At 33.7% G+C, this 27,843-nt stretch overlaps 1 protein-coding gene and 1 pseudogene across 1 annotated transcript; one reads left to right on the forward strand and one right to left on the reverse strand.

Moving 5' to 3' along the window:
- Positions 1–4,045: 4,045 nt before the first annotated feature.
- Positions 4,046–6,570, reverse strand: LOC145933984 (uncharacterized; annotated as a pseudogene).
- A 211-nt stretch (positions 6,571–6,781) lies between these two features.
- Positions 6,782–24,303, forward strand: LOC145934311 (uncharacterized). Its single transcript, XM_083034677.1, has 6 exons — positions 6,782–6,921; positions 8,070–8,199; positions 22,948–23,700; positions 23,858–23,896; positions 23,983–24,127; positions 24,226–24,303. Exons 2-6 carry the CDS (start codon positions 8,096–8,098, stop codon positions 24,301–24,303), a joined length of 1,119 nt encoding a protein of 372 aa, XP_082890803.1. The 5' UTR covers positions 6,782–6,921; positions 8,070–8,095.
- Positions 24,304–27,843: the final 3,540 nt, after the last annotated feature.

The raw sequence follows: 27,843 nt of genomic DNA on the forward strand, positions 1-27,843 counted from the left end.
CACTGCCTGAAGTTCACAGTCTATCACAAGGTAAGTACTTATAATTACCCAGACTATTTAACACGCCAATTTTAATTCTAAGTTACTCTAGACTGACAATTCTCTTTCAATCACTACCTTCTCCTAAAACAAATAAACGAAATCCACTGTTAAGCATTGCATGCAGCTAACAGTTTCCCGTTGTCAATCAGTATTTATCAAATCAGAATCCAACTACCTTTTCATAATTATTCAAGGTATCAATATCAGAATTTAGCAACATTAACGTAGAAACAATACTCCTGGTATCACTCGGACGTCGTCCAAACCCGCATTTTACCTCTAGCCGTTGGACGTACCTTTCGTAGGTCCAGACGACTCTCTACCATTTCCCCAACTTCCCGTCGTTGTCGAGGCATCCATCGTACTTGCCCGATGACAAACCTCCCATCAACACCCTGCGTATCTCCATCGTCGACGAGGCATCCATCGTACTTGCCCGAAGACAACTTTTCATTACCTTCTCTCACCTAATAAAAATCGATAACAGGAGAAAGATATCGCATAAGGATTCTTAAACAGAATTCCGGAACTAATTTCACTCTGGACGTGGTCCAATCCTCATTTTACCTATAGTTGCAACGCATACTTTTACCGTAAGCACACAAGCAACTCTCTGCCTTTTCCCCTACTTCCCGTCGTTGTCGAGGCATCCATCGTACTTGCCCGATGACAAACCTCCCATCAACACCCTGCGTATCTCCATCGTCAACGAGGCATCCATCGTACTTGCCCGAAGACATTCTCTGTACCCCCAGACCTTCCTTTTGAATTCATATTTAAAACCAAATGAATAGACGTATCGGATATTGATATCTCACTCCCTCTAGTTCCCCTTCATGTTATCTCACGATAATCCTTATCTAACTCATTATAAATATATTATTCTCATCATTGCCTCTACCAATTAATTCAAATGCTACCCAGATCTACTGAATTAGACGTCCAAGGATTAACAAACGATGATGCAAATTCAATTATAAATATAATCATCGGGCTACTAACTAAGGAACTATTGATATCGATCAACTCATAGTTTATTAATTAGCCCCTGAATTATTATTATCCAGATGAATAAACAACTTCAAGGCTTAATTTGCAATACAATTTACCAATTAATACTCAATTTGATCTATGAATATTTGAATGGTAAAATAACTTTCGATCAAGTCATAACTATTTTAAACGACATCGAAGATATCGCTAATAGATTCGATACTCCCAACTAGTAACTAATACCCCACTCCTGTGACCTACAACATTCCCTAGATCCGTAACTTCGGTCCTAGCTCTCGGCGTCCCAGAGGTATAGCCGGTGTAAGCAGGTTGCCTCACAAAAATAGAGAGCGCCCGTTTTCTCACTAGCCTAGGCATAGAGAGAGAAGGAAGATCACCCAGCGTGACAATACATATTCATATATATGCATAATCATAAATGTACATACATATTCATATATATGCATAAACATAAATGTACATACATATTCATATATATGCATAAACATAAATGTAAACTGCTCACTCTCGTAATCTCTCTTTATTTTACAATGTAATGTGTGAACGAAAACATCTGCGTATATACTTAAAAAAGATTCGCGAATAGCGTCGATGAACTTTTCGAATTAGAAAATTCAGAATTTAATGACGAATTTTTATTTCGCTAGAAATAAAAATAGGTCTCTCATATAGGTCCAATATACTATTTCCTCTGATATTAGATCACTGACAGCTCGTACGGAAATAAAACTGTAGTTGGTCGATAAATAAAGAATAAGATATTTATAAGGTACTGTGATAAAATTGAATCGGTTAACATTGACATATCCGGATGACGAAGAGGGACTATTTTCTTCATTCAAATTTTCTGAACACTTTCTTACATGTACCTTCTTCGAAGAATATAATTATAGTTCTTTATATTTTAATTCTTTTTATTAAAGAACTGAGAGAATAATTAAGTAAATATATAGAAGAAATAAGATGTAGGAGAAATAACATCTTAAAATAACGTCTAGGACCGACATTTTTAGTTTTACATGATTATTTCAGGATTTTCTATAATAAGCTTACTTACTTACCAACACTCGTAGGTGGATCGTTAAATTGTTATTTAATTTTTGTACTGATTTTTATTTTTATCCCGCAGATTTCCCTCGTAAAATTATTAAAGTCTCGCCGCTGAATTATTAAAATCTCTCGGTTTAATCTTGCGGCGGAGGAGCGCTCCGTCTGAAAAGTCTACGTTTTCTTGGAATTGTTTCGACGATTGTTGGTAATCTACACACGTTTCCTCGTATCTAGCTATTCGATTGATAATCTAAATATAGACAACTCGATCGCACGGACCGGCGACACTGCTATCGCGGATACGAGAAAAGCGTGCCGGCGCTCGTTGACCTCCTCTCCTGCGAGTTTCACGAGGTTATCAGCTAAGCACGAGTCTTCTCTCTCTCTCTTTATGAATTATCTATAAAAACAATCCTAAATCCACTCATCTAAAAAAGAAGCCCAATGGACGTGTCTCGTCACTCGTCTTAAAAAAATACAGAAAAATAGATAGATGTCCCAAAGGCGATCGTTTACGAGTTACGCATGGATAAGATAATGCTGGATCCATGTGCGAGAAAAAGAGAGAAAAAAAGAGATTTGGAAGGGTCATTAATTTTGTTTTCTCTTTTATGTTTTTTGTCTTATTTGCATCGGACATTTTTGGTAACGGATGTAGTTGCCATGCCCGATATCGGCAAATGACATCAGCCCTTGATAATCCGTGCGACACATTAGGAATATTTTGCTACGAGAAACCGTGTATTTAGTAAAAAGATTCGATCGTATCGCATCCTCGATGACGAAACCCAAATTGCAACTGCCAAGAGTTGCTCTTTCGGAAGTGACAGTTGGACAGAAAGGATGAGAAAGTATTTTACGGTTGGCTGGATAAGGGTGGTTTTTGTCAAATTACTAATATAATTAATATAATTACGAAGGGATCGAGTAGACTTCGCAGAAGATAAACGATAAAGAAGTTGATGACTGCTTACTAAATTTGACGAACAGTTGATATACAATGATTCATTGTTTGCAAGATAATAAAAGACAAAATACATATTTTACATTAATATTATAAAGTCTCTCAAGCAGATGAATTCGACAGTTTTTTGACTGCTGCATATGAAAGACGCGACAGGACATTTCGTCATGGGTAAGATGTTGTTTCATAGGCCCTTTGAAACATACCGTACGATCGATGTAAAATCAGTTTATAGCTCTGCGGGGTAATAACGTTGAGTCTCGACTTGGAGAACGCCATATTTCTTGATCATCACGGCGTGGCAGGTTATATTTCGGTTTTATTCCGGCTTGACGTCACCCTTTGCACGAATAAAGACTTAACTGCGCTTTACGTACAAAGAAAATACAAGAAAGGATCGAAAAAGAAGAACTTTATTGCAGTTTTAGTTCTTTGAAGTTATAACAATTTGACGTGTAATTAAATAAGCATGTAACTGCAATAATATCTAAATATAAATAGGATATCGATAATTTAATATTATTTAAGAATTCTCTTTGCAAGAGGGTTGATTGCATGCAAATACTATTGCATCATTAGAGTGTTGTAATTGATTATTAGAATTAATTAATATAACATAATAAATTCTATTGTTTATCTCTTTTTGCAAATCCATGTTTACAGATTTTTGTTGCTTTAAGTAAACTTATAATCTATCTACAAAATGCTTCTCAATATCAAATGCAATTCAACAAAGAATGGATTATCAAGAGAAGTTAAAAAATAAGAAAAAAATCATACATCATAGTGAGTTATGCAGAGTATTGTGAAGAATATACAATACAATGAGATATAGATAAATATTATCTATGCAATGTAAGGAAATAAAGAAAGGTAACAAGACCATGAAAGAACGACAAAAATAAAAATAAGAATGATATAAAATTATGAAAACTATAAAACTATGAAAAGAAGATGTATAAGAAAAAGTACACATTCTGTGGCAATTCCTGTAAAAATAAAAATTAAAAGTTTATAGCATTGACACAAATTACATCTTCTCGCTATGTATAATTACAGCAACAATGTATTGCGACGTTTCCAAATTATTTTCTTCATCACTGTCGCTATCATCTGTCGAGGTGTTGTTGAAAAAAGGCATCCTATAACATTTTGCATGAACTTGATCTGGATGAACATACAATATTTCGTTGTTTAATGTAGCACACTTATATATTTGAAAAACAGAAGATACCAAGCCAGTATCATAAAAATCACGAACTTCTAAAAATTTTTTCACACCTAAACGAAAGGAGTTATTATCCTTAATAACGTAGAAGACAACACAGATTGATCCATCACGTAAAATACAACAACTGTCACGTACATCATCTATACCTAATAATATGTTTCTAATTTGAATTTTACGATATTGAAGACAATTACTATCATTATTAAACGGCACAGATACATGGATAGACGAATCAACATCGTGATTATTGCTTGTTCCATGAACTTCTAGCTCCGCCATTCTATTGGAAAACTGTTGAAGAGGTAAACCTGGTTTCCTACAATACTTACGGAAAATCGACATATTATTTTCATAAGGAAATGCGGAAAATGAATCTAAACAACCAAAACGTCTTACATCGCTGGTAAGATGAAGAAGACCATGGACATTGTAAGTGTTGAATGTCGGACCATAAAGATTTTCACTTCTATGAACAAATTTTTGTAGTGCAAGTTCTGCAAAGCTTAAGTGTTGTCTTAACGATGAATTAGAAACCAAGACCCTTATTGCTGCATGTAAGAATAAAAAATGCTTGTACAATCGTTCATCTAGTATACCGTACAACTGGGCCTGTATACAACAAAAATTGGCGAAATTCTGTTGCTTTATATTTGGAGCATATATCAAGAGATCTGGGGCGCCTTGCGAAATCCGAGGGACAATATTCTTTAAGATTATTTAATCTTGTACAAATAATATGGATGGATCTTCCTGACAACTTAGAGAGACGTGAATATTTACCATATACCCATGCAGACAAGAGTTTCTTCATTACACCTAAGCATACAAGATGCATGTACTCAAAAGGAACTTGCGAAACCATACCTATCGGAAGCATTGATAATGGGCTCCTACCTTCTTTATGATGATCCTCATCTAAACACCTGATATATTCTTCATCTGTGCGAAAAGAATGATTAGTGCCATTGAAAACATAACGACCTTCATGACGTATCCCAGAAACTTTACACTTGGAACAAGGCTGACAAGAAACATGGCTACGATGATTCAAAATGAAAGCTCGAGCTGGTGCATCAGCTATAAAACATCTCAAACGTATTAGTATTTTATTACCATGAAAATTAAGACCTCCACTAGATATAATTTTTATAACATCTACAATGAATTTTTCCAGGAAAATATTAGGATCGCATGGCTTTTTTACACCTTTATAAATACCAACTACTATTGGCCTTGCGTGCTGTATATTTGCAATTCTACATTGGATGGGCCAGAGTTGAATGCTACCAGATTTATCTAAACTACATCCGTCTACATTAAAATCTAGTTCCAATTGATTAACATGATGAATAGATGCGATGGAAATATGTGACAGATGTTGAATAATCTTTGTTTCTACATCAAAATGAATATACTCTCCTGGTTCTACATTTGACACAACAGTACATACACGTGGTGTATCAAGAAGTGTTCTAACGTCCTTTGGTAATATATTAAAACAGGGATGAGTTCGAAGAACAGATAATATGCTATTACCTTGTGCATGCGTAAGATTGTTATTGACAAAGCAAGCTGCTAAACTTTCGCGGAAAAATTCCATGGAAGTAATTTTACAGAATGATGAAATTACATCACTAGCATCAGAGACGGAAGAAGAAGAAACCTTATCGTCTTCCACAACATTGTCCCTATAATTGCAAGTGTCATTTATATTTGAAGTAGAGCCATAAAATTCGGTTATTGACAGACCAGGAGTATCTTGAATATCACACCGATTATTAGACTCTGTAATAGCAACAGTTTTGCATTTTAAACGATATTGCAAACGTAAATTTTTTCTAATTTCCCACATAATTCTACTTCGTTGCCTTCTGGATAAACTGGACATCGATTTTCGCGATATACTTAATTTTAACTTTCTTTCCATATTTACGTGTTTTCTCGAACGTGATACACCACACTGCTGCAAGCGACGTGTCCACTCTACAGCTCCTTATATCCTCAGTGTCCTTGAAAAAATATAACTCGATCTCTAATTTTCTTAAAAGGTATATTCTTCGTTCACCACTGCTTCACTCGTTAATATATAACCTGCTGTTACAACTGAACTCAAAATGATCAGGGCTGGCGCTCTGCCGCTCTGTGCACAATATAACGATAAATCTTCGAGCAATAACGAACAATATAGCACAGCCTTTCCGAGAATAACGTTTTGGCGGTATAATGTCTCGCCATTTTTATCTTGGCGAGATTGCGAAAACAAAAACGGATATATGGTGGGAAATTATACCGCCAAAACATTATCCTCGGATAGGCTACGCCATGTTGCTCGTGATTGGTCGTAAGGTACGCATGTGCACTTTCTATAGTAAATGTAACGTGAACTATAGATAAATGCGCGCATATGCATCCAGTCTTATCGTTGTGCAGAAAGCGCGAGTCTTGATTATTCCGAGTTCACTTGTTACAGGTTACAGTGTCGTGTACTAACGAACGAAGCAGTAGTGAACGAAGAATTATATATTTTAAGAGAATTAGAGATCGAGTATTTTTTCCGATACTGAAGATACAAGGAGCTGAGTGGCTACGTCGCTTGCAGTGGTATCACGTTCGAGAAAATGTAAGAAAACAATAAAATTAAAATGAGTAAGCTAGGTCGCAAAAAAATCACTGTAGTTTTCACAATGGCTTAAAAAAAATTATACAAAAGTAGGAAAAATGTATGTTTGCAACATTTGTTTCACTGTAAAAATCATACAGAGTCGAATAATGATATTTAATGTTCCTGGTCGTTTTCTTCAAATATAAAAGATATGATACTTTCAATTTTATATGGATGTAGTTTAGATAAATCTGGTAGCATTCAACTCTGGCCCATCCAATGTAGAATTGCAAATATACAGCACGCAAGGCCAATAGTAGTTGGTATTTATAAAGGTGTAAAAAAGCCATGCGATCCTAATATTTTCCTGGAAAAATTCATTGTAAATATTAGAAAAATTATATCTAGTAGAGAGGTATTAATTTTCATAGTAATAAAATATAATACAATAAAGATGTTTTATAACTGACGTACCACCTCTAGCTTTCATTCTGAATCATCGTAGCCATGTCTTGTCAGCCTTTTTCCAAGTGTAAAGTTTCTGAGATGCGTCATGAAAGTTGTTATGTTAATGGCACTAGTCATACTACTCTTCGCACAGATGAAGAATACACGAAGTGTTTAAACGAGGATTACTAACAATAACTTAAGCTTTGCAGAACTTGCACTTTATTTATAAAAATGAAAATCTTTATGGTCCAACATTCAATATTTATAACATCAACGGTTTTTCTTTATTTTACCAACAATTGTGATTGTTAAGATTTATTTTCCTCATTTTGTTATGAAGATATGTCAATTTTCAGGAAATATTATAAGAAATTAGCTTTTTCACCAGTTTTCTAATAGAATTGCAGTTAGAAATTCATAGACCAAAGTAATAATCACGACTTCGTCTATTCATGTATCTTTACATAATAATGATAGTAATTGTCTTTCATATATAAAATTCAATTTAGAAACATTTGGTATAGATATATGTGACAATTGTTGTATTTTACGTAATGGCACGATCTATATTGTCTTCAACATTGTTTTTGATTTCTTTTGTTGTACAAAAACATTTTCAGAGGTTCATGATTTTTACATTGTTGGAATGGTATTTTCTGTTTTTCAGATATATCAGTGTGCCACATTAAAAGTGAAATTTTTTTATGTTTATTCAGATCAAGTTCATGCAAAATATTACAGGATGATTTTTTTCAACAACACATCAACGGATGATAGTGACAGTGATGAAGAAAATTCGGAAACGTTGCAATACATTATCGCTGTAATTATACACAGCAAGAAGATGTAAGATATGTGTCTATGCTGTAAACTGTTAATTTTTATTTTTATAGGAATGGCCATGGGACGTGTGTTCTTTTTTCTCAATCTTTGTTATATATTTTTCTCTCGTTTGCTTTCTAATAACTTTGTCGCTCTTACATGATCTTATATGTCGTTTTCTATTACTTTTCTCCTTAAATACATATTTATCATCTGAATCTTATATATTGTATGTTTCTCACCATAATCTGCTTGATAACTCACTTTGACGTTCGAATTTTTCTTCTTTAAATTATTTTGTAATATCTTTTTGATAATTCTCTTTTTTGTTAAATTGCACTTGACATTGAAAAGCATGAGACATTTTTTAGATAAATTACAGATTCATTTGAGACTATACAAATATATGTTGATTTGCAAAATTAAATGAACAATGGAGCATAAAATATTTCTGTGGAATGATGAGTTATTGCATAAAATATTTCTATTCTAATAAGATATAATATATATATATGTATGTATATATATATATATATATATATATATATATAATAAAAATTTGTACCGGGACATTACATATTTATTATATATATATATATATAATAAATATGTAATGTCCCGGTACAAATTTTATTGTATATTTATATATAAATCATATATAACAATATAAAATTATATAGACGTATATAAAATTCTGTATAATATGTATAATTATATATATATATATATAATTATACATAACTTGTACAGAATTTTATAATTTTATATTATTATATATATTATACATAAAAAATTTTTTACATGAATATATTGTAAAATAAAAGAGTAATGTATTTATAAGCTTATACTTTTGAGAGAAAAAAGTAATCATGAATATTGTAATATTGCTTCTCTTTTAAAATGCTAGAAAGTAATTAATAAATATTTAATAAGAAAATCATCTTATACATATATGAATTTATTGAAAATTTTTCATATATCTCACTATATAGCTACTAAAAATACATTTGTTACATATTACATAAAATGTATCACTTACTAATTATGTTTTAGTAGGGATACTATGAGAGTTCTAACCCATGGGGCTCTGAGGGGGGTGCGGGGCGCGGGGGGTTCTCCGCGGCGAGGGGTATGACATCACGCGGGGTGGGGGTATCTCGTAGGCGCGGGGGCTGACGTCACGCGGGTGGAGGGGGATGTTTCGACAAAGGAGGGGGAGTTTTCTGAGTACAATATTTGTAGATGGTATCTTTACGACTTTTTTATGAGGGTTCTTAGACATTTTCCCCAAAAAGGTATAGAACAAGCGCCGATGATTAACAATTTTGTACCCTCGTTATAATTTTATTACGGAAGCGCCGATGTCCGGCTGCTCGAACTTGTCAACGGAGCGTTCTAGAGTTCATTAAAACTATGTTTCTCATTTTATGGACATTTTATCATTAAGATATTCTTTTGTGGAAATTTAGGAAATTTTGAGGGGGATGAGGCTGCGACGAACATGTCGAAACGTTATTTATAGGTGAAAATGTAAAAGCGTTGACGTTCGGCAGCTTTGTACCCTCGCAGAAAATCTCCCATAAACGAGAGCGAAACATCTTCCATAATATCTTTTAAGGAAAAATTGCGACGTATCGGCGCCAACGTTCGGCTGCTCGAATTTTTATAAACAGATAGCGCTCGATTTTATTACTATGATATTCCTTTGTGATAATTTTGAGAGGGATAGGGCTGAAGCTTATGGAGAGTGGGTCTCCGCGTCAAAAAGTCTTTAGCATTCGACGAGTTAAAGTGTCCTATGCGAAGTGTCAGTGGCACAGTGTAGTGAGTTAAAAAGAAATGGAAAATAATAATTTCGAGAGAATATTAGACGAGTCATCTGATGAAGATCACGAGTTGTCGGATAACAATGTAGACGAATCTGACGAAGATCATTGTTGTTGAGTGACAGTAATTATATTAGTGATCGCAGTGAGGACCTTACGGATATTCACGACAAGGTAGTGTCTAATTCACAAATCCTTGCGCTAAACGGACGTACAAAAGTTTGCGCCATATACTTTTATTATTCTACGGGTGGTGCTCTGGCTTTATGTACTTCATGTATGATCTCTATTCAAGATTTCGGACACATGTATGCTGTACGAAAGCATATGATTAAATTACACAATGCAGTGGATTGTCGATGGTGTTGCTATTGTAGAAAATCATTGTGTCAGATATTTCCATGTGATATGTGTCCTATTTGCACAAAATAAACTTTTGGAGATTGTGCTGGAACACTTAAAGTGAGAATTCTACAAGTGTTGTGAAAATGGCGAGTCAGAAAAAATCGAAGGTGTCTTCGGTGGTACAGTTTCTACGAAATCGTGAACTCGGTGTACAGAAACCCCAAACAAAAGATTTGGCCCATTTTATAGAAATTCATGAAGATATTTTAAGAACAACTGGCGGTTTATCTAAATGCTTCAGAGCACACAACAATATCAAATGCTTTCGACGTCGCTATAAAAGCTGTGTGGTTTACTTTAAAGGATCTGAGGACCCATATATTGGTCGAATGGATATGCCATCACCATCGGCATCATGCGAATCATCGGATTATGATTTTTCGGACCAAGATATTGAGGAACCATTATAATTTTTCAGACCGAGATATTGAGGAACCATATTCTCCCTAACCTGTCATGGAGGCAGTATGTAATACTTGTAAGTATTTATTTAAATAAATTAAAATATTTATAAATTAATAAAAAAAAATTTTCTGTTATGCAGAAGGGACCCCTTGCTGTCCCATAATGGTCCTCTACCGCCTCGCTGCCACCGCCCCACCACCTCGCAGCCGCTGCTCAACCGCTTGCCGCCGACGCATTAAAAATTTTTATATTTTGTATTTTAAATTTATATTGTTTATCTATTTATCTTATTATTTGTATTTTTCTTATATATTCATATTATATTATTATATTTTTTATATTTTTATATTATATTCATATTATATTATTATATTCTTATATATTCTTATATTTTAAATTTTAAATTCACATACACACATATTCATACGCACACACACACACGCACACACACACACACACACACACAAAATTATAAATATTACACATACCTATTTTATGAATAAAAAAAAAATTATTTTAAACATAAAAACACATATTTTACTTTAGAATAATTCCTCTCTTTCCTCCCATTTATATTAAGAATATTATTATAAAAGAATTATTATTATTAATATTGGAAAAAAATATTAAAAAAAAAAAATCTCCTTCGCATGCACCTCGCGCTATCTCTTTCTTCTCTCTCGCGCTATCTCTCTCACGGTTCCTAGCCTCGCGCTATCTGTCACTCTTTCGTGTACCTCGCCGCGACATATCTCTCCTTCACATGCGCTATCTCTTTCTTCTCTCTCACGCTACCTCTCAGTCTCTAGCCTGGCGTTTCCCCTTCCCCGTATGACGTCAGACCCCGCAAGGACCAGGCAACAAGTTATGTATGAGAGCTGCTTACGGGTGGGAGAAAGATGGAGAATGGAAATGCATGCAAAAATTATTTTAAACATAATTTAGACTTTAAAAACTCTTTATTTATATATTTTTTCTTACATATTATGGACTAAAAATTAAAGCTGCCAGCTCACAATCGATGAGTTGATGTTTATTGAAGGCGTCACTAGCGCGTATTACATTTGATACTTCTTTAGGATTCTCGTTACATTGGACGCGATATTTGAAAATTGTATAAATTTAACATCGACTGTCTCGGTAATTTTAACCAATCGATCAAAAGATACATCAATGCATGGATCGAGATCGAACATACGGTGTAACGTCGATTCGATCATCATCATGCATACATTTGAAGATTCGAGACTTATGAGTTTGGCGTTGTTAATCGTATGAACTCGCATTGTTAGCGGTCCAACGCTTATAAAACTGTGGACATCATTAGAGTCGTTCCGAAGAAAATTTTAAAGTATCATCGAATATGAAATTTTTATGCTTTCATTCCATATATTCCTACAATTTTTTTTGAAGATCTTATATTGAAAATTATTGTACGGAATTCACAAATTTGACATAATAACTTTATAAAAGCGTATTTATTTCGTTTTTAAATCGGATTTTTTTTTTATGCAAAGAATAATATTATAAAATCGTAAATCCCCTTACTAATCTTGATCATTGAATAAATCTCACCATTTATCTACATTTCCCTTCAATCAGAAATTTATATAAATTTAAAATCATACTATATTATCGTATGCAATTAATTACAATTGCGATTTAGTGCGATTATTTATATTTATAATAAAAAATGGAAAAATGTTTATATTTGTTTTATTTGAATATAAATGCATAACGAGAAGACTAGAGGAGACCGGGGCTAGTAGGCTCAGTTCAAAGATATTATAAAATACCTCTTTTGTTATAAAATATATTTTTTTTTTTTTTTGAACACGCGTTTAGATTGGTCATCACTAATTAAATAAAAATATATTATATAACTAATTTTTATCAGATCTATATTGATGTTTTATTTCTTCTAATATAACAATATTGATATGTGTGCAATTGAAAACTATTAAAATCATCAAAAAAGCCCGATCTCTAAAAGTTAATAAATTATATAATTTTTTCCGTGATTCACGTATATGGCACCACTGTGCGACATCTCTCTCGCGCTATCTCTCGTAAACACCTCACGCTCTCTCTCTCTCTCTCTCTTTTAAGCATTCTCATGGTCCTTTCCGCAGGTATAAACAAAACAGCGTATGGCGTATAGCATTACGGTGAGCGCTGATGTCTCACCGCTCGAATTTATAAACAGATATTTATTACTACGATTTATCTGAGGGGATGGGGCTGAAGCTTATGGAGAGAGGGTCTGTCTCTGCGATGTTCATCACAAAGTTTAAAGCAGTCGCTGAGCTAAGTATCGCTAAGTGTCATCGAGCTAAGTTATTAAGTGCAGTGCAAAATGCCTTTTGGATCGGGAGACATTTTGGGCCCAAATTTTTTTTTAACAAGAATATCCTTAGGACTTCATGAAATAATAGACATAATATCTTGGAAGACCCACCTGCTAGAAAATTTATTGAGGACTCTGTTCCTTATATTCACAATGCCGGTAAGTTTTTATTATTATATAATAAATTTGTTTATTAATATTATCTACCAAATTTGTCGATTTTCAGAAAATAACCGAGGAATCCATCCAAATCAGTGGATACCTTAATCATCGGCATATAGAACAAGTACGAAATTATCGGTGGTGCGATCGGCGGGAATTGGCCGAGCTATGGGACGACGCGGAGGGGATCGTGGAATGGGCACAGGATTACTAGTGAGATGACGTCTTCTGCCTCAGAAAATTGTTCGGCGAGGAATCATATCCTCCCGAACCTGTCAGGGAGGAATTATGGGTCTAGTGAGTATCTCTTTTCAATTTTAAATATTATTAAAATAATAAAATAATTAATAAAAATTTTAAATTTTTTAAGTTGTTTTTATATCGCTAGTACAATAATCAAAGGGGTAGTTGTAAATTAATCGACCAAACTAGCCAAAATTTGTTTATTTAATAGAAGTTACAACGCTTGGACTATATGGTTGTGGTCCTTTTCAAGTATAAACTGAAATAATAATTAATTTAAAAAAAAACGGTTTGAATACAAAAAACAGTAATATACATAAATGGATTTGCTATAAAATTTTGAGTACATACGTTCTTATTGAAACACTTCACAAATTTAAGTTAAAACAAATCATTAACATCTTGTTGAATTTTAAAGAGAGAGAAACATTGTATCAGTATGAAACTTTGTCAGTGACTGAAATATAAAAATAGGAAACCAAGCTAAACGACCTTTATTATTTTGTCATAGATTTTATTTAAGCTATCTGTGTCCTTTTGTAGGTTGATTGTATTATTGAATTTTTTAATATACAACATTTCCGCGATTTCTCTCTTTTTCACATATTTCTCATTATATAATATATTAGGTTTTGTCCAAATCAAATTCATGTCCGAATTCCAATTTATGTTTACTTATAACGGAATGATTGGTTTCATGCAATTTTATATTGTTAAAATGCTCTTTCACTCGAGTACGTAAGCGCCTTTTTGTTTGGCCGATATATGACGCATTACTGTTTTTGCAATCTAATTTATATACAACATTAGTTCTCTGATCATTATGTAAACTATCTTTACCACGTTTAATCAATGTATTTAGCTTTTTTTTTGGTTATTTTATAGACGTTGAAGCCCATGCCACGCATAACACGACATAGATCATAACTCACATCTTTAGCATATGGCAATGAAATAAAAGATGTTCTGTCAGATTGTCCACGATTCATATCACAATCATTAATGTGATTACGAATTTTTTATACATTAATTCTTTTTTGTATATGTCGTTTGATGATGTGTTTAGGTTAAACAATTATTAAGTAAGATATCATTCACCATCTCAATGTTTTTATGATGGAAAATGTCATTGGATAGTAGAATGACATGATCAACCAGATTATAAATAGTATTAATTTTATATTTTAAAGGGTGGTTAGAAAAAAAAAGTTTATATATCTTCCAGAACATGTAGGTTTCCTGTACCAATTAGTAATGAGTCTATTGTCTGAACGAATGATCGTTGTATTTAGGAAATTAATGGAAGAACTGACTTCAATTTCATATGTGAAATTCAAGCGTTGGTGGTAATTATTAAAAGTCATTAATATCTCATCTATTTTTGTACGTGGCAATATAGCAAAAACGTCGTCTACATATCTATAATATATGGGGACAGTGAAACTTAACAAACTTAAACATTGTGTCTCCAAATCATCCATCACAATATCTGCTATGATAGGTGATAAAAGAGAACCCATCGGGCTGCCAAATGTTTGTTCATAAAACTGACCATTGAAGCTGAAACTAGTTGAATCTAAAATCAATTCTATTGAATGTAAAAATTGAGCTAAATTGAAATTTGTGTTCTTAGCAATGTCAATCCAACGTTTCTTAACGGCATTTAAAACCAACTCTTTAGGAATATTTGTGAATAATGAACTAACATCTAAAGATATCATTATATCATTATCATTAATAAAAGTATCTTTAATATTTTTAACGTTTATCGCTCGTTTATCGCAGTCTGTAACCTTAACTCAGAAACGACTACGAACGGCTCAAGAACGGCAACGAACGGGTAAAAAACGACTCAGAAACGGCTTTGAACGGGTCAGAAACGGCAAAGAACGGCTCAAGAACGACTACGAACGGGTCAGAAACGGCTTTGAACGGGTCAGAAACGACTACGAACGGCTCAAGAACGGCAACGAACGGGTAAAAAACGACTCAGAAACGGCTTTGAACGGGTCAGAAACGGCAAAGAACGGCTCAAGAACGACTACGAACGGGTCAGAAACGGCTTTGAACGGGTCAGAAACGACTACGAACGGGTCATAAACGGCTTTGAACGGGTCAGAAACAGCTTTGAACGGGTCAGAAACGGCTTTGAACGGGTCAGAAACGGCTTTGAACGGCTCAAGAACGACTACGAACGGGTCAGAAACGGCTTTGAACGGGTCAGAAACGACTACGAACGGGTCATAAACGGCTTTGAACGGGTCAGAAACGGCTTTGAACGAGTCAGAAACGACTACGAACGGCTCAGAAACGGCTTTGAACGGGTCAGAAACAGCTTCAAACGGGTCTAAAACGGCTTCGAACGGGTCAAGAACAACTATCTTACGGTAGCGGACGATAAAGAACGGCTATTGAAGAATGACAACAGGAAATGAATGATAAAACGAACAACAAACGGCGATCGGGAAAACCGATGAAGCAAAGAAGCAACATAGTTTGGAGATACGGCAGTTTGTGAACGAACTGCACGCTCCGGCGAGAAAAAAATTTTCCCCGAAGACATCGTCGAGATGCGTCCGTATTCTCTTTTCAATAGAGGTTACAACTCAAGAGTAAAGACAAAAGCGAGAATACGAACGCATCTCGACGATGTCTTCGGGGAAAATTTTTTTCTCGCCGGAGCGTGCAGTTCATTCACAAACTGCCGTATCTCCAAACTATGTTGCTTCTTTGCTTCATCGGTTTTCCCGATCGCCGTTTGTTGTTCGTTTTATCATTCATTTCCTGTTGTCATTCTTCAATAGCCGTTCTTTATCGTCCGCTACCGTAAGATAGTTGTTCTTGACCCGTTCGAAGCCGTTTCAGACCCGTTTGAAGCTGTTTCTGACCCGTTCAAAGCCGTTTCTGAGCCGTTCGTAGTCGTTTCTGACTCGTTCAAAGCCGTTTCTGAGCCGTTCGTAGTCGTTTCTGACACGTTCAAAGCCGTTTCTGAGCCGTTCGTAGTCGTTTCTGACCCGTTCAAAGCCGTTTATGACCCGTTCAAAGCCGTTTCTGACCCGTTCAAAGCCGTTTCTGACCCGTTCAAAGCTGTTTCTGACCCGTTCAAAGCCGTTTATGACCCGTTCGTAGTCGTTTCTGACCCGTTCAAAGCCGTTTCTGACCCGTTCGTAGTCGTTCTTGAGCCGTTCTTTGCCGTTTCTGACCCGTTCAAAGCCGTTTCTGAGTCGTTTTTTACCCGTTCGTTGCCGTTCTTGAGCCGTTCGTAGTCGTTTCTGAGTTAAGGTTACAGACTGCGATAAACGAGCGATAAACGTTAAAAATATTAAAGATACTTTTATTAATGATAATGATATAATGATATCTTTAGATGTTAGTTCATTATTCACAAATATTCCTAAAGAGTTGGTTTTAAATGCCGTTAAGAAACGTTGGATTGACATTGCTAAGAACACAAATTTCAATTTAGCTCAATTTTTACATTCAATAGAATTGATTTTAGATTCAACTAGTTTCAGCTTCAATGGTCAGTTTTATGAACAAACATTTGGCAGCCCGATGGGTTCTCTTTTATCACCTATCATAGCAGATATTGTGATGGATGATTTGGAGACACAATGTTTAAGTTTGTTAAGTTTCACTGTCCCCATATATTATAGATATGTAGACGACGTTTTTGCTATATTGCCACGTACAAAAATAGATGAGATATTAATGACTTTTAATAATTACCACCAACGCTTGAATTTCACATATGAAATTGAAGTCAGTTCTTCCATTAATTTCCTAAATACAACGATCATTCGTTCAGACAATAGACTCATTACTAATTGGTACAGGAAACCTACATGTTCTGGAAGATATATAAACTTTTTTTTTCTAACCACCCTTTAAAATATAAAATTAATACTATTTATAATCTGGTTGATCATGTCATTCTACTATCCAATGACATTTTCCATCATAAAAACATTGAGATGGTGAATGATATCTTACTTAATAATTGTTTAACCTAAACACATCATCAAACGACATATACAAAAAAGAATTAATGTATAAAAAATTCGTAATCACATTAATGATTGTGATATGAATCGTGGACAATCTGACAGAACATCTTTTATTTCATTGCCATATGCTAAAGATGTGAGTTATGATCTATGTCGTGTTATGCGTGGCATGGGCTTCAACGTCTATAAAATAACCAAAAAAAAAGCTAAATACATTGATTAAACGTGGTAAAGATAGTTTACATAATGATCAGAGAACTAATGTTGTATATAAATTAGATTGCAAAAACAGTAATGCGTCATATATCGGCCAAACAAAAAGGCGCTTACGTACTCGAGTGAAAGAGCATTTTAACAATATAAAATTGCATGAAACCAATCATTCCGTTATAAGTAAACATAAATTGGAATTCGGACATGAATTTGATTTGGACAAAACCTAATATATTATATAATGAGAAATATGTGAAAAAGAGAGAAATCGCGGAAATGTTGTATATTAAAAAATTCAATAATACAATCAACCTACAAAAGGACACAGATAGCTTAAATAAAATCTATGACAAAATAATAAAGGTCGTTTAGCTTGGTTTCCTATTTTTATATTTCAGTCACTGACAAAGTTTCATACTGATACAATGTTTCTCTCTCTTTAAAATTCAACAAGATGTTAATGATTTGTTTTAACTTAAATTTGTGAAGTGTTTCAATAAGAACGTATGTACTCAAAATTTTATAGCAAATCCATTTATGTATATTACTGTTTTTTGTATTCAAACCGTTTTTTTTTAAATTAATTATTATTTCAGTTTATACTTGAAAAGGACCACAACCATATAGTCCAAGCGTTGTAACTTCTATTAAATAAACAAATTTTGGCTAGTTTGGTCGATTAATTTACAACTACCCCTTTGATTATTGTACTAGCGATATAAAAACAACTTAAAAAATTTAAAATTTTTATTAATTATTTTATTATTTTAATAATATTTAAAATTGAAAAGAGATACTCACTAGACCCATAATTCCTCCCTGACAGGTTCGGGAGGATATGATTCCTCGCCGAACAATTTTCTGAGGCAGAAGACGTCATCTCACTAGTAATCCTGTGCCCATTCCACGATCCCCTCCGCGTCGTCCCATAGCTCGGCCAATTCCCGCCGATCGCACCACCGATAATTTCGTACTTGTTCTATATGCCGATGATTAAGGTATCCACCGATTTGGATGGATTCCTCGGTTATTTTCTGAAAATCGACAAATTTGGTAGATAATATTAATAAACAAATTTATTATATAATAATAAAAACTTACCGGCATTGTGAATATAAGGAACAGAGTCCTCAATAAATTTTCTAGCAGGTGGGTCTTCCAAGATATTATGTCTATTATTTCATGAAGTCCTAAGGATATTCTTGTTAAAAAAAAATTTGGGCCCAAAATGTCTCCCGATCCAAAAGGCATTTTGCACTGCACTTAATAACTTAGCTCGATGACACTTAGCGATACTTAGCTCAGCGACTGCTTTAAACTTTGTGATGAACATCGCAGAGACAGACCCTCTCTCCATAAGCTTCAGCCCCATCCCCTCAGATAAATCGTAGTAATAAATATCTGTTTATAAATTCGAGCGGTGAGACATCAGCGCTCACCGTAATGCTATACGCCATACGCTGTTTTGTTTATACCTGCGGAAAGGACCATGAGAATGCTTAAAAGAGAGAGAGAGAGAGAGCGTGAGGTGTTTACGAGAGATAGCGCGAGAGAGATGTCGCACAGTGGTGCCATATACGTGAATCACGGAAAAAATTATATAATTTATTAACTTTTAGAGATCGGGCTTTTTTGATGATTTTAATAGTTTTCAATTGCACACATATCAATATTGTTATATTAGAAGAAATAAAACATCAATATAGATCTGATAAAAATTAGTTATATAATATATTTTTATTTAATTAGTGATGACCAATCTAAACGCGTGTTCAAAAAAAAAAAAAAATATATTTTATAACAAAAGAGGTATTTTATAATATCTTTGAACTGAGCCTACTAGCCCCGGTCTCCTCTAGTCTTCTCGTTATGCATTTATATTCAAATAAAACAAATATAAACATTTTTTCATTTTTTATTATAAATATAAATAATCGCACTAAATCGCAATTGTAATTAATTGCATACGATAATATAGTATGATTTTAAATTTATATAAATTTCTGATTGAAGGGAAATGTAGATAAATGGTGAGATTTATTCAATGATCAAGATTAGTAAGGGGATTTACGATTTTATAATATTATTCTTTGCATAAAAAAAAATCCGATTTAAAAACGAAATAAATACGCTTTTATAAAGTTATTATGTCAAATTTGTGAATTCCGTACAATAATTTTCAATATAAGATCTTCAAAAAAAATTGTAGGAATATATGGAATGAAAGCATAAAAATTTCATATTCGATGATACTTTAAAATTTTCTTCGGAACGACTCTAATGATGTCCACAGTTTTATAAGCGTTGGACCGCTAACAATGCGAGTTCATACGATTAACAACGCCAAACTCATAAGTCTCGAATCTTCAAATGTATGCATGATGATGATCGAATCGACGTTACACCGTATGTTCGATCTCGATCCATGCATTGATGTATCTTTTGATCGATTGGTTAAAATTACCGAGACAGTCGATGTTAAATTTATACAATTTTCAAATATCGCGTCCAATGTAACGAGAATCCTAAAGAAGTATCAAATGTAATACGCGCTAGTGACGCCTTCAATAAACATCAACTCATCGATTGTGAGCTGGCTTTAATTTTTAGTCCATAATATGTAAGAAAAAATATATAAATAAAGAGTTTTTAAAGTCTAAATTATGATGTAATTTTTGCATGCATTTCCATTCTCCATCTTTCTCCCACCCGTAAGCAGCTCTCATACATAACTTGTTGCCTGGTCCTTGCGGGGTCTGACGTCATACGGGGAAGGGGAAACGCCAGGCTAGAGACTGAGAGGTAGCGTGAGAGAGAAGAAAGAGATAGCGCATGTGAAGGAGAGATATGTCGCGGCGAGGTACACGAAAGAGTGACAGATAGCGCGAGGCTAGGAACCGTGAGAGAGATAGCGCGAGAGAGAAGAAAGAGATAGCGCGAGGTGCATGCGAAGGAGATTTTTTTTTTTTAATATTTTTTTCCAATATTAATAATAATAATTCTTTTATAATAATATTCTTAATATAAATGGGAGGAAAGAGAGGAATTATTCTAAAGTAAAATATGTGTTTTTATGTTTAAAATAATTTTTTTTTTATTCATAAAATAGGTATGTGTAATATTTATAATTTTGTGTGTGTGTGTGTGTGTGTGTGCGTGTGTGTGTGTGCGTATGAATATGTGTGTATGTGAATTTAAAATTTAAAATATAAGAATATATAAGAATATAATAATATAATATGAATATAATATAAAAATATAAAAAATATAATAATATAATATGAATATATAAGAAAAATACAAATAATAAGATAAATAGATAAACAATATAAATTTAAAATACAAAATATAAAAATTTTTAATGCGTCGGCGGCAAGCGGTTGAGCAGCGGCTGCGAGGTGGGGCGGTGGCAGCGAGGCGGTAGAGGACCATTATGGGACAGCAAGGGGTCCCTTCTGCATAACAGAAAATTTTTTTTTATTAATTTATAAATATTTTAATTTATTTAAATAAATACTTACAAGTATTACATACTGCCTCCATGACAGGTTAGGGAGAATATGGTTCCTCAATATCTCGGTCTGAAAAATTATAATCCGATGATTCGCATGATGCCGATGGTGATGGCATATCCATTCGACCAATATATGGGTCCTCAGATCCTTTAAAGTAAACCACACAGCTTTTATAGCGACGTCGAAAGCATTTGATATTGTTGTGTGCTCTGAAGCATTTAGATAAACCGCCAGTTGTTCTTAAAATATCTTCATGAATTTCTATAAAATGGGCCAAATCTTTTGTTTGGGGTTTCTGTACACCGAGTTCACGATTTCGTAGAAACTGTACCACCGAAGACATCTTCGATTTTTTCTGACTCGCCATTTTCACAACACTTGTAGAATTCTCACTTTAAGTGTTCCAGCACAATCTCCAAAAGTTTATTTTGTGCAAATAGGACACATATCACATGGAAATATCTGACACAATGATTTTCTACAATAGCAACACCATCGACAATCCACTGCATTGTGTAATTTAATCACATGCTTTCGTACAGCATACATGTGTCCGAAATCTTGAATAGAGATCATACATGAAGTACATAAAGCCAGAGCACCACCCGTAGAATAATAAAAGTATATGGCGCAAACTTTTGTACGTCCGTTTAGCGCAAGGATTTGTGAATTAGACACTACCTTGTCGTGAATATCCGTAAGGTCCTCACTGCGATCACTAATATAATTACTGTCACTCAACAACAATGATCTTCGTCAGATTCGTCTACATTGTTATCCGACAACTCGTGATCTTCATCAGATGACTCGTCTAATATTCTCTCGAAATTATTATTTTCCATTTCTTTTTAACTCACTACACTGTGCCACTGACACTTCGCATAGGACACTTTAACTCGTCGAATGCTAAAGACTTTTTGACGCGGAGACCCACTCTCCATAAGCTTCAGCCCTATCCCTCTCAAAATTATCACAAAGGAATATCATAGTAATAAAATCGAGCGCTATCTGTTTATAAAAATTCGAGCAGCCGAACGTTGGCGCCGATACGTCGCAATTTTTCCTTAAAAGATATTATGGAAGATGTTTCGCTCTCGTTTATGGGAGATTTTCTGCGAGGGTACAAAGCTGCCGAACGTCAACGCTTTTACATTTTCACCTATAAATAACGTTTCGACATGTTCGTCGCAGCCTCATCCCCCTCAAAATTTCCTAAATTTCCACAAAAGAATATCTTAATGATAAAATGTCCATAAAATGAGAAACATAGTTTTAATGAACTCTAGAACGCTCCGTTGACAAGTTCGAGCAGCCGGACATCGGCGCTTCCGTAATAAAATTATATTAACGAGGGTACAAAATTGTTAATCATCGGCGCTTGTTCTATACCTTTTTGGGGAAAATGTCTAAGAACCCTCATAAAAAAGTCGTAAAGATACCATCTACAAATATTGCACTCAGAAAACTCCCCCTCCTTTGTCGAAACATCCCCCTCCACCCGCGTGACGTCAGCCCCCGCGCCTACGAGATACCCCCACCCCGCGTGATGTCATACCCCTCGCCGCGGAGAACCCCCCGCGCCCCGCACCCCCCTCAGAGCCCCATGGGTTAGAACTCTCATAGTATCCCTACTTGTTTTTTATGTACAGAGGCTTGCAGATGGAAACCCGGCCGAAGCGCAATATTGCAAAACCGTTGCGCTATCAGACGACTTCTTCGGATGAAAGTCCAAAACGAAGGATTACATCTCAGCAAGCCAGCATTGAAGATATCGATGAGGACATCGATGATTTAAGAAGAACTACGCAAACGAATATGGAAATAAATCAAACAAACTCTTTTACTCGATCACTCACACAAAATCCAACATCTCGCACACACACATACATTCCAAATCAAACAAATGAATCATACACAAACAATGAACACAATCAATCACAAGATATGTATCAAGTATACAATGAAACACACAATCAAGCACACATATCAGATATTCGATCGCACACAAAAATTGACGCACACGACATAAACAATAAAACATACACAAACCTTCAACCGCCAAAAAATACTCAAATACATAATACAGATATTCAGTCGCAGATTAAAGCACACGACATAAATAGTCAAACACACATACACAATCAACCACACTCAGACGCAAACGTTCAATTATACAACACAAACAATAATGTAACACACACAAATTTCCAACCAAACAAAACATATTCACGTACATCTCATAACACTTATGCCCGTTCCAATGTATTACAGACTAATACGTTACATACATATCCTACACACAATTATATATCACAAACAGAAACTGATGAAAGGTATGAAGGAAGTCAAGACTCAACTCATGATCGGCATTCTATGACACATATCGACGTAATAGATAATAGGTAAATTTATAGATATTTGTATAAAATAGATGTAATTATACATTTTTAATAAAAACGTATATATTTAATAAGAATTATTTATCTGATTTTATGTAATAGTATAAAAATTATAGTAATAATATTTACCTCTGTACATGCTATTTACTCTTATTTGCAGAAAGACGCACAATTGTGAACGTGTGGAGGCAGAACTGAAGTAAGTCAAATATGTATCGTATTTATCAATACATCGTATGACATCTTTGTTATAACATTTCTGTAATACTGATCTCTTGTTTGTAGAAGAATGAATACTTTGCTGCAGAAAATATTGAAATGTGTGCAGATTCGCCGTTATCCAGTGCAGAAACCAGACATCTTTCCAATATCTACTATAAGAGAGATGGAGAGATTTGAAAGGATTGATGAGGAAGATTATACTAATGTCGTAAGTGAAACAGAAAACGTATGATTTTAATAATATTATATATATATATATACATAATATAAAATTTTAATTTATAATTTTTACTTACCTTGTTTTAGATCAATTATTTGTGTTTGCTGGGCTATATTATACATACGATTTTCAAATTACTTTATACATTAAAAAATAGCACCTAAGTATGTGTATACTCATAATACAAGAAACGTCACCAACTAACCTTAAGACATAACCTCGACAATCAAAGATAGGATAATATGTCAGTTTCACTATTGTATATACATATTTACACATTACTTCTACCTTTATATATTTACACATTACATTTTCATTTACACGGGTCAAGAAAATCTAACAATTCGATAATTCGGTAAATATTTTGTAGCACTCGAAAACATGCTAGGTCATACGTCCGTTCTCATTTACGGACGACGACGGACTAACCGAACTGTAAAGACTGCAAAAAAGTTATGCACCTTACGAATGATTCAGTTGCTTTCACTTATTGCATTTGCTGATTTCGTCTATTATTTATACAAAACAAAACTTTAATCGAAGTAAAATTATGAACATTAGTAAATCAGAACAAATAACACACGCACAAAATGTAACAATTTTTTACTTAAAAGATACTTATTTAATTAGAATTTCACATAACGTGATATCCTATGAATTTATCTTTACGCAAAAAATTAAGTATTCAATTATGTGTGTGAATTAATATGATACTCTAGTCATTGCTTCAAGAATTATACATATTAATATATAATATAACTCGGCTATCAGAGCTCAAGTAAAAAAGTAAAAAATTATATAGATTTTTATTATATCGTGAATATTACGTGCATTAAAATATAAATTAATTAGAGAAATAAAGTGTAAAAAGAACGTAGAATATATATAAAAAATTTATAATAGAGAGACTCCACAAGATTTATTAAAGAGAGAACGACGAATACGCTCATGCACGTATTATAAATAGTTTTATAAACAGTGTGTAACCCTTCATCACTTGCAAACTTGCTAACGTAGTCGTTTCAACTATAACATGTGACTTACAAAATTAATACTGTTAATTCAACATGAAATCTATCGCAATTCGGTGTGCGCGCAAAAGAGAGAGGGAGAAACGGATAGAGATACTCGTATATGTATGTGCATTTAATTTAATCATATACTTTTTGATTCACACATGATGCTTATATATATAAAGCGATCGAAAATCTATGAAATGCGTGACATGAGTTATAGTTTTTCTGTCGCTTCTTCATACGCATCATGCGTGAATCAGGAGGAAACATATGATTAATATACATATACATATATCTCTCTCCGTTTCTATATTTCTCTCTCTCTCTCTCTCTCTTTCGCGCGCACGTCGAATTGAGATAGATTTCATGATAAATTAGGCAGCGTTAATGTTAAATTGCATGTTAATATTCAAATAAATACGTCGGCAAGATGCAAATGATAAAGGCTCCATGCTGTTTATAAAACAATCTAGTAGCATAAATCGTGCGTGCATGATCGTATTCGTCGTTCTCTCTAATAAATCTTGAATAGAATCATTGTAAATATACAATATTATATATGCCGTTCGTAGTCGTTTCTGAGCCGTTCGTAGTCGTTTCTGAGCCGTTCGTAGTCGTTTCTGAGTTAGCGTTACAGACTGCGATAAACGAGTGATAAACGTTAAAAATATTAAAGATACTTTTATTAATGATAATGATATAATGATATCTTTAGATGTTAGTTCATTATTCACAAATATTCCTAAAGAGTTGGTTTTAAATGCCATTAAAAAACGTTGGACTGACATTGCTAAGAACACAAATTTCAATTTAGCTCAATTTTTACATGCAACAGAATTAATTTTAGATTCAACTAGTTTCAGCTTCAATGGTCAGTTTTATGAACAAATATTTGGCAGCCCGATGGGTTCTCTTTTATCACCTATCCTAGCAGATATTGTGATGGATGATTTGGAGACACAATGTTTATGTTAGTTAAGTGTCACTGTATCCATATATTATAGATATGTAGACGACGTTCTTGCTATATTGCTACGTACAAAAATAGATGAGATATTAATGACTTTTAATAATTACCTGAATTATTACTTGAATTTCACATATGAAATTGAAGTCAGTTCTTCCATTATACAACGATCATTCGTTCTGACAATAGACTCATTACTAATTGGTACAGGAAACCTACATTTTCAGGAAGATATATAAACTTTTTTTTTCTAACCACCCTTTAAAATATCAAATTAATACTATTTATAAACTGGTTGATCATGTCATTCTACTATCCAATGACATTTTCCATCATAAAAGCATTGAGATGGTGAATGATATCTTACTTAATAATTGTTTCCCTAAACCCATCATCAAACGACATATACAAAAAAAGAATTAATGTATTAAAAAAATCGTAATCACAATAATGATTGTGATATGAATCGTGGACAATTTGACAGAACATCTTTTATTTCATTGCCATATGCTAAAGATGTGAGTTATGATCTATGTCGTGTTATGCGTGGCATTCAACGTCTATAAAATAACAAAAAAAAAAAAAAAACTAAATACATTGATTAAACGTGGTAAAGATAGTTTACATAATGATCAGAGAACTAATGTTGTATATAAATTAGATTGCAAAAACTGTAATGCATCATATATCGGCCAAACAAAAAGGCGCTTACGTACTCGAGTGAAAGAGCATTTTAACAATATAAAATTGCATGAAACCAATCATTCCGTTATAAGTAAACATAAGTTGGAATTCGGACATGAATTTGATTTGGACAAAACTTAATATATTACATAATGAGAAATATGTGAAAAAGAGAGAAATCGCGGAAATGTATATTAAAAAATTCAATAATACAATCAACCTACAAAGGACACAGATAGCTTAAATAAAATCTATGACAAAATAATAAAGGTCGTTTAGCTTGGTTTCCTATTTTTATATTTCACTCACTGACAAAGTTTCATACTGATACAATGTTTCTCTCTCTTTAAAATTCAATAAGATGTTAATGATTTGTTTTAACTCAAATTTGTGAAGTGTTTCAATAAGAACATGTGTACTCAAAATTTTATAGCAAATCCATTTATGTATATTACTGCTTTTTGAATTCAAACCGTTTTTTTTTTAATTAATTATTATTTCAGTTTATACTTGAAAAGGACCACAACCATATGGTCGAAGCGTTGTAACTTCTATTAAATAAACAAATTTTGGCTAGTTTGGTCGATTAATTTACAACTACCCCTTTGATTATTGTACTAGTGATATAAAAACAACTTAAAAAATTTAAAATTTTCATTAATTATTTTATTATTTTAATATTTAAAATTAAAAAGAGATACTCACTAGACCCATAATTCCTCCCTGACAGGTTCGGGAGGATATGATTCCTCGCCGAACAATTTTGTGAGGCAGAAGACGTCATCTCACTAGTAATCCTGTGCCCATTCCACGATCCCCTCCGCGTCGTCCCATAGCTCGGCCAATTCCCGCCGATCGCACCACCGATAATTTCGTACTTGTTCTATATGCCGATGATTAAGGTATCCACCGATTTGGATGGATTCCTCGGTTATTTTCTGAAAATCGACAAATTTGGTAGATAATATTAATAAACAAATTTATTATATAATAATAAAAACTTACCGGCATTGTGAATATAAGGAACAGAGTCCACA

The sequence above is a fragment of the Prenolepis imparis genome, unplaced genomic scaffold (assembly GCF_030444845.1).
Source record: "Prenolepis imparis isolate NDT839.2.m4 unplaced genomic scaffold, iyPreImpa1.0 SCAF_3, whole genome shotgun sequence".
Taxonomy (NCBI): Eukaryota; Metazoa; Arthropoda; class Insecta; order Hymenoptera; family Formicidae; genus Prenolepis; species Prenolepis imparis.

Bases quoted from the DNA above. Each gene is read 5' to 3' on its own strand.
- LOC145934311 (XM_083034677.1), top strand. From the start codon at position 8,096: ATGATTTTTTTCAACAACACATCAACGGATGATAGTGACAGTGATGAA. The intron at 23,701-23,857 runs GTAAATTTATAG...TCTTATTTGCAG, and splicing joins ATCGACGTAATAGATAATAG to AAAGACGCACAATTGTGAAC. The intron at 23,897-23,982 runs GTAAGTCAAATA...TCTTGTTTGTAG, and splicing joins CGTGTGGAGGCAGAACTGAA to AAGAATGAATACTTTGCTGC.